This window comes from Berkeleyomyces rouxiae (assembly GCF_048999995.1).
Source record: "Berkeleyomyces rouxiae strain 22BRR77 chromosome Unknown BrBRR77_ptg000004l, whole genome shotgun sequence".
Lineage (NCBI taxonomy): Eukaryota > Fungi > Ascomycota > Sordariomycetes > Microascales > Ceratocystidaceae > Berkeleyomyces > Berkeleyomyces rouxiae.
In genome coordinates this window covers 1180518-1188691 of record NW_027396494.1, presented here as the reverse complement: position 1 = coordinate 1188691, position 8174 = coordinate 1180518, and the positions used below count along the sequence as shown (strand labels likewise).

The 8174-nt window shown below is 56.3% G+C and overlaps 2 protein-coding genes across 2 annotated transcripts; one reads left to right on the top strand and one right to left on the bottom strand.

The window, feature by feature from the left end:
- Positions 1–736: 736 nt before the first annotated feature.
- Positions 737–2107, top strand: BROUX77_004552 (uncharacterized protein; the record flags this gene model as incomplete). The annotated part of the gene is made up of 2 exons (XM_073749327.1): positions 737–868; positions 1157–2107. The coding sequence occupies 2 exons, from the start codon at positions 737–739 to the stop codon at positions 2105–2107; spliced, it is 1083 nt and encodes a 360-aa protein (XP_073605009.1).
- A 296-nt stretch (positions 2108–2403) lies between these two features.
- Positions 2404–7284, bottom strand: BROUX77_004551 (uncharacterized protein; the record flags this gene model as incomplete). Its single annotated transcript, XM_073749326.1, has 1 exon — positions 2404–7284. One exon carries the CDS (start codon positions 7282–7284, stop codon positions 2404–2406), a length of 4881 nt encoding a protein of 1626 aa, XP_073605008.1.
- Between the last annotated feature and the right edge of the window lie 890 nt (positions 7285–8174).

Below are 8174 nucleotides of genomic sequence, written 5' to 3'. Positions count from 1 at the left end.
CCGCGAGCGAGTGTGGCGTGTCGCTGGCTAGCCGGGAGCGCTTTCACCCAGGGACACTCCCGCATATGCGCATACGACGCGATAGTTGCATACACGCATAGCTGGACACACGGTACCGTGGTCTGCAGCCGCAATTGCCTCTCCCTTCGCTTGGTGGGTGGGGCCTGCTAACCCTGTCGGGGCAGAGTTCCCCCGTCAAGCTGGAGTGGGCAGCAGTGGGCGAGCCGGGGGGGCAGCAGCCCAAACAGGACCCAGGCAGCGAGGCAAGAGCCAAGTTTGGGTGGTGGTTTATTGGCTGCGGGCTTGTACTGCGACTTTGTGCTTGTACCTGTGACATGGGGGGGGGGGGGCATATTTTATTTACTATGGCTTCTCTGTTCTTGTGGTTCGTGGGAGTACAAAATGGCGCCGTGCCCGCCCGCCAGGCGCCAGGTCGATTTGCGTGTTTTAAAGAGTCGTCTTGGTCTTGGTTTCCAGTTTTGCTGCGCGCGTCTTTTGTTGCCGTCCGCCTTTTGCCATCGCCCTCTGAGTTGCCGTTGCGCCCCCGAGTCGCGGCTCTCCCAGCGCCGCCGAGAATCCGTCGCCCGTCGCCCGCTGCCCGCTGCCCGCTCGTCTTGTCCCGGGCCCGGTGCTTGTTTGCCTTGTTTGTCTGGCCGAGCCTGGCGTATTTGCTGCTGGACGCCTCTCTCTTGTCGACGAATCTCGCCTCCTCCGCCCTCTGCTCTCCGCCGCCGCCATGGACATCTTCACCATGTACCGCCTCATCTACCAAGAGGACCTCCCCCAGGACATTGCGCCCATGACCGACCTGCTCCAGCGCTACAGCCGCATCCCCAGCGCCGAGATCGAGGCCCACCTCCACTCCATAGTAAGTGTTCATATACGCCCGGCCATACACGAAACAGGAGGGCCGCCCGTGAGACGTGGCGTGTCTCCTCCGCCGGCTTCTCCGTGGCGTGTCGCAGAGTCGCTCATGTGCTTCTGCTGTCTTGGCCTCGGGCTTGGCCGTAGACGGTCCAATGTTTGTGTCTTGCGTGTTCTAGAAGACTTGGATTTCACACAGACATTCTGCGCCAGATGAGACAGCCAAGACAGGCCCAGCCCCTCTCCACAATCCGAAATCCCGCTGACCAAAGCCCCTCCCGCGTCTCTCCAGCGCACCAAGGCCTGGGCCTCCGTCCGCACCCCGTGCATTGGCCGCTGGCGCTTCCTGTACAGCATGCCGGCGTCCGACGCGCGCCACCAGCTCGCCGTGCAGCGGCTCAAGGCCGTCTTCTCGCGCGACGCCCTGCTCGACCTCGGCTGCGGCATGGGCCAGTCGCTGCGCCAGCTCGCCGACGCCGGCGTGCCGCCCTCGCGCCTGCTCGGCACCGACATCCACCCCGCCATGATCGACCTCGGCTTCGATCTGTTCCGCGACCGCGCCGACGAGCCCGCCGCCCCGCTGGCCCGCGTGCTGGGCCGCCGCCGCTTGGCCATGGGCTCGCGCTTCGTCGTCGCCGATCTGCTCGACGACTGCGACGCCGGGCTCAAGGCCCTCGGCGGCCGCTTCTCCATCGTCCACGCCTCAAACTTCTGGCACATGTTTCCCTGGCTGCAGCAGATCGAGATCGCCGTCCGTCTCGTCTCCATGCTGAAGCCTGGCACCACCGACGCCCTCATCTACGGCCGCCAGATCGGCCGCAAGGACGCCGACCTCGCCCCGGACTGCTCATGCCCCCACGACCCCGCATATCCGTTCTCCTGCGCACCGCACGACCCGCTCTCCGCCGCCGCCGACTGCGCCTACCTCGAGTCCCTTGCGCCGCGCTCGCCCTCCATCTCCTCCGTGTCCTCGGCCTCCACCTACGACTCCGAGGTCGCGCCCTTTTCCGACACTTCGTCGCTCGCCTCGACCGTCTCCTTCTCGCTCCCCTCGCCGACCGACGACCAGCGCGCCTTTCTGCACAACCAAAAGACCTTCCAGCTGCTCTGGGACATTGTCGGCGAGCGCACGCTAACGCGCTGGCGCGTCGAGGTCGATTTCCTGTCCAAGACCACCGCCGACTTGCCCGGCTTCGGCGACGATGTCTATGTGGTGCACTACGGCGTTCACCAGTTAAAGTAGACGGCCGGCACATGTGTCCGGCCTCTTTGTATTATATAAAAAAAAAAAACCGCTGCCCCGGCCGCATGGACTCGATGGAGAAACAGGCCTCGTCTATGCGCCGCCGCTGGCGTTTTTGCTTTCCTGCTCATCGTAAGCAGCTTTAATGAGTCGCCAGAATCTATCATGAAACCTCTAGATCTGCCACGTAATAAATGAAATATACCTCCATATTGCCAGTCTTTATTGATATCTCATGTCCTTCACCGTTGTCTCCGTGCGTGTATGCCCCCCCCTCATGTCTTGCAACGTGTTTGCTAGGACGCCACAGCTCCTTCATCCCGGACGCGGTTTTCCATCCGCTGCTGCTGCCGAGACCTTCGGGGGCCGTTCTTTTTCGTTGCCGGCCCGGATCCTCCTCTAGACCCCGCTCCCACGTTTGCGCCACTCCCACCTTCATCTGCATTCTTCTTCTTTTGCCCCTGCGCATCGTTTCGCACATGTGTGTGTTTCCCTTTATTTTTGCCGTCGCCTGTTGCGTTGCCGCTTCGTCGCGGCCTCGGGGCCGCCGGAATGTCTGGGCTCTCGGCGCTGTCTGTGGCGTTCCGGCCCCTGGATCGGGCTTGTTTTATTTTTGATTCTATTGGCGCGCTTGAATTGCTCTTCTGAGAAGATGCTGGGTCGTTGTGTGTTTTGTGTTTGTCCGAGGCTTTATTCATGCCAGAGCTGGAGGCTGAGGGGCCAGGCCTAGAAGACTCCGCGATCGGCCTGCTGCCGCTTCTCGTCCCGCTCGTTGTTTCTCCAGTCCCTTTGGCTTTGCCCTTGCCCTTTCCATTCGTCTTGCCCTTGCCACCACCGCTACTGCTGCCACCAGACGGGCGTGGGGTTTCCCTTGCCATAATCTCGTGGATGAGCTGCATCGACTTGCGCTCGTTTTCCTCCTGCTGCTCAACGCGCTTCTGCTCGTCCTGCCACCACTGCAAGAACTGCTCTTCCTCGATAATCTCCTGCAGCGGGCGGATGCGCACCTTTTCTTTGTCGCGCTCGCGCTGCTCAATCTGCTCGTCAAAGATTTCTGCCAGCGGCTGCGCAGGCTGCGTCGGCGGTGGCGGGATTGTCATGTTGATTTTGGGCTCGGCCCTTGTCGGAGCCGCGCTGGGCAGGAGGTCGCCGAGGTTGAGTGGCCGCGCGGGCAGCGAATGCGTGGGCGTTGACGAGTGTGTTGGCTGGGGAGGCCTTTGTGGCGTCGGGCTGGGCGTCGACATAGGAGGGCGCTTTGGCGTGTTTGTCGACATTGCCATCGAGGGAGAGGGCTGTAGCAAGCGGTCAAGAGACGGGGAAGCCGAAAAGAAGGGATCCGGAGAAGCAGAAACAGCCGAGGCCTTTCTTGCCTTGGCAGGCGTAACACTCTGCCACTCAGACTCTTCTTCCAAAGTAGCATCAGCCATGTTCTCCGTAATCATAGCGACTTGCTGGGTAAGAGACCCCTGGCTTTGGGCCCATGGTGCTTTTGGGGGAGTCATGGACTCTTCTCCCGCACTGTCATAGAGTCTCTGAGGCTCATGTACAAGTGAAAACTTTTTAAACTTCTTTCCCGTAGACAAAGGCCCATCCGCCATCACACTCTTTCTGTGTTTCTGCGGGAGCGGCGTCGAAGACAAATCCATGTCCATTTCGAAGATCATGCCCCCATCCTCATCGGCACGCCGATCTCCCGGCGATCTCGGATCCGCAGCAGACTGGTCCAACGCACAACCTTGCTCTCTATGCAGAGATTTAGTCGGAGTCGAGGTTCCAATATTCACGCCAGCGCTGCTACGCCGGTCTTTTCCATGGTAAGCACCGAGGCGAGCATCCAGGGAGCCAGAGGCCTTCCATGCAATTTCCTGCACTCGAATTCTCCTCTCTTCATCAATGTCGCATTGGAGGAGGGGATGAAGAGCAATGAGGTCGCTCAGCTGCCGAGAGCGGGAAAAGGGCTGAGCAGAAAGCTGGTTCTGGCAGACAATAGTATCTAAATCGGCGAGCAGCATGTCATTCATGCCATCGAGTAGATGGTTTTCAAGAAACCCTTCTAGCTGCAAGCATACATACTCGAGAGCCGCAGTTTTGAGCCCGGATATATACGTAATGTTGACTTCGTTGAGAATGCCAGCGACGTTGCGCATCGTAACGAACCGACTTAAAATGCTTTGGCAGATTTCAATGAGCCGGTCAAGCATCAGCTCGTTTGCAATCTTCATGACAGACAAAACAAGATCACCAAAGGTGTCTAGATCGGGGGTAACAAGGTTGTCAAACATGTCGAGGCCTGTGTCGGCATAGATGTGCTCTAAAACATAGGCAAAAGCCGTGGGTTCGAAATGGCCGAGGTCGATCTGAACAGGTTCCCGGGGCTTCATGCTACCGTAGCGTTTAGCAAGCCACTGCCCGCTAGAGTAACCCTGAAACAAGCCTCGGAAGAAGGGACAGCGTTGGCAGAGCAAGTCACGATGGACCAATGCTTGCTTTCCGTCAAGTCGAAGAAGGACATCGCCGCGTTCAAAGTATTTGGAGTGTGAGACAGCTTTGCGGAAGTCGACGTCCATTGATGGCCGGATCTGCGTCTGGGCCCGGGCCGCGGCCTCAAGGGTATTCATGTGTAGCCGTGACGCAAGTCGCATCAACTCTGCTCGCACTTGGCGATATCGAGAGGAGTTATGAGGGGCAATGCGCGCGTAGTTCCACACAGGGACAATGCTGTCGGTGTATGCCACCGAGACAAGGTTGATCAGTCCGAATATATCCAGGCTCTGAAATTGAATCTCAAACCCCGATTCACTGTGTGTGAGGGTCAGGATGTCCTGCAGCTCAGAGCAGACCGCCTCACGGGATCCTGTGAAGCACTTGCGGAGTATACTACTGCGACCAGCCAGCAACCACGAATGCGCAGGAATACAAATCCCCGGCGCGGAGACTGTCGAAAGGACGACATCATGGGCGGAGCTGGCAAACGACGCCGACACTAAAAACTCAGCCAAGTCCTTTTCAATATCCCTTGATCTAAGTACCTGAGCAGCGAACGGGGTCACGCTCTTCTTGAAGGGCTCGGAATCAAACGTGGCCACGGCTTCCGAGCCACGGAATATGCTAATGGCTGTAAAGTTCTGCAGCGGGAATAAGGCGCCAATGTCTTGCCATAAAGTCTGAGGTCCTACCTGCACCAAGTCTTTTGTGACCTTGGTGTCTGATCTGACTACGCAGAGTGCACCGTACGTTGAACCCCGCACCGCTATTGCGCCCGTGATGGTGGGCACTCGCTCAAACTTAAATGCATCCCTCGTTTCATTAGTCTTTTTCGACTTGGCCTTGTCTCGTTGGACTCGCCGCCAGACTGCGCCTGACCTTGTGCTCAGCATGACAGAGCCGTTTTCCCCCACTGCAATCGATGTTGCGGCGTCCTTGCGGACATGCCAGATGCGCTGAGGGGGACTGACAGAAGACTTGATTTTTGAGGGGTTGGTGGTTGAGGCTGAAAGTGAGTGGCCCCTGGCAGCATCCCCATTGAGACTCATGACGTAGACTTCGCCGCTCAGGGTCAGGGCTGCAATGGTGTCGCCACCTGAAGATATATAGTTGACCTTGGTCATTTGTGTGTGGTTACGACTTGATCTCGAAGAGGCGGAGTTGCGCGCATTGAACCTTGGTAGTAGATCCAAAGTCGGGAATCGAACGACATTGTAGCCATAGTTGGTGAACACAATGATTGTATGATTGTGCAGCAAACATGTAGTGGCCTTGTCGCTTGCTGACACCATCTTGATTGGACTTGAGAATAAAGAGGCGGCCATCTTTCGAGGCGTCGGTTGCACAGCGAGAGACCGCGAGTCGGCATCCATCAACGCAATCTGGCCAACGTTGCGGCCCCAGCAGTATAATGACGTGGCTGTGAAGGCAACGGAATGTATAGCCGAGGCCGCGACTCCGACAACAACTTCTTTCTTGAGAGCCCCAAAAACCTGCCGGGGTGTCAAGCTCATAGGATCCTCATTGGGCTTGGGCGTTGTGGAGAGGACATAGCCAAGCTGGTTGCATGTATTGGAGCCCCAGGTCCAAAGCTCTCCCTTATCTGTGACTGCCATGGTGTGGTTCTGGCCTAGAGCCACCTCGATCACCCTTTGAGTAGCAAGACTGCCTAGTACAGGGGCGAACCGAAATTGCGTGTGCTCATCTCCCATGCCCAGCCGTCCTCCTCGGCCAACACCGGACAGGTAAAGATTCGAGAATGGGTCATCAGTGATGATTGCGCTGTGGAGTTTGGAAAGGGTGACATTGCGGATAACTATTGGTTGGGAGCGTATCAACTGGGGAATTCCCTCATTCTGGGAACTGGCTTTGTTGCTGATGAAGTCTTGAGAAAACTGGAATTCCATGTGTAGGTAATCAACGAGACTTTCGGGTCGCGCAAGTTGAATGCGCTCAGGGTATTGCCGGTCGTCGCCGTCGCCCACTCCTAAAGAATGATTCTTGTTGCTTCCAAACATGTATACTTCATCGGCATTCAGACTGCTTGAAGTAGCCAGCTCTTCGGTATCTGATTCGTCAGAGCTCTGGTCAGACTCAGAGTCAGCCAGGGTTTCTTTTGCGGTGGATTTGCGGCCATGTAGAGAATTAACGGCAGCTAGATCCCGCACACGGATGGTAGTGTTGTACAGGTCGAATGGACTGAGGCCCTCGTGGTCTTTGGTCTTAATCAACCGACCTACCCGGCTGCCAGTACCGAGGATGTCGTTCTTGAGATCGCATTGCTCTTTCTCGAGGAGCAGCCGGGCAATGGCGACGTTCCCTGCATACAGAGCTCTGTGAAGGGCGTTCCAGCCGCTTTCAGGGTCTTGAGCATACAAATCCACGGCCGGGTGGTCCAGAAGCGCACGGACAAAAGCGATGGACTGCGGCTCTGGGGAGGCAGCTGCTCTGAGCAACAGCGTGAGTCCAGCATGGTCGCGGACGTTCACGTCAACCTTGCCCAGGCCCTTTCGAGACTTGCTGGCCTTTGGCGGAGTCGCAGAAGCCTGGGCAGAATAGATAGCGCCTTGATACGAGTCCCTGCTCAAGGCTCCGGGGGCGGCAGTGGCGCATGAGGCGGCAGACGATGCCAGAAGTTGACTGAAGCCCTCGACATTGTTGTCCCAGAAGAGCTTCCAAAGTTGGGCAATCATTGGTAGGGAGAGTTGCGGATGCTCGGGCACAGCAAAGCGCGCCGAGCTGGCCCCTCGTCTAGTAAGAACCAGATGAGGAAACGAGAAGAGTTCTGAGTCGAGCCAAAGGCCGCAGTGGGAACAGCGTCTGGCACGAAATCTGGACACGGACAAAGTGTGAGCACTCGAACAATGCAATCAGGCAGCAGAAGAGGAGGCGTTATATGCGGATTTCATGCTTACAAATGAGGCTGACGGAGGCAATGTGCATGTGAATAGTTATAGGTGTTCCCGGCTGTCTATCAGACAGAGATGACGCTGGATGAGTAGGATGAGTGGGTTGTCGGAATAACTAATTCCCGGGCATGGACCCCCTTATTATGCAACAATCGGGTAAAATCGCAGAAGCCCATCTTGTACTCCGGTACATGCATGTATAATGCAACAATGTCAACGAACCCTCATGTTAAGGTGAATATGAACATTTCTTCATATACAGTCCAGCGCCTCAAAGACTACCAAGCCGTGAGACAAATAAATCGGTGAAAATATACACAAGCTAGCGAAATTAACACACCCCGTAAAGTCATCGGACCATCTATCCACAGTTCAACAGATCTGCATGCAAACAGGGAATGTATATTCCGCTTCAACTTGTCAAAAGTCAACACTTTCCCACCTGACCAAGATGCATTTTCATATTATGCTATGGCCTGTAGAATAGACAACAGTGACAGAGTGGTCGATAGTTCCGAGGTGTCAAGTTTAATGTTTGTCGTGCCCAGCAAACAACTGCGACACAGTGTACGATTCTTATATTCAACGTCGCAACCTTTGGTACTAAGCACATAAAAAAAAGAAAAAAAAAATACACCTTCAACTTCAACCTCCCACTATCATGATGAAGACTT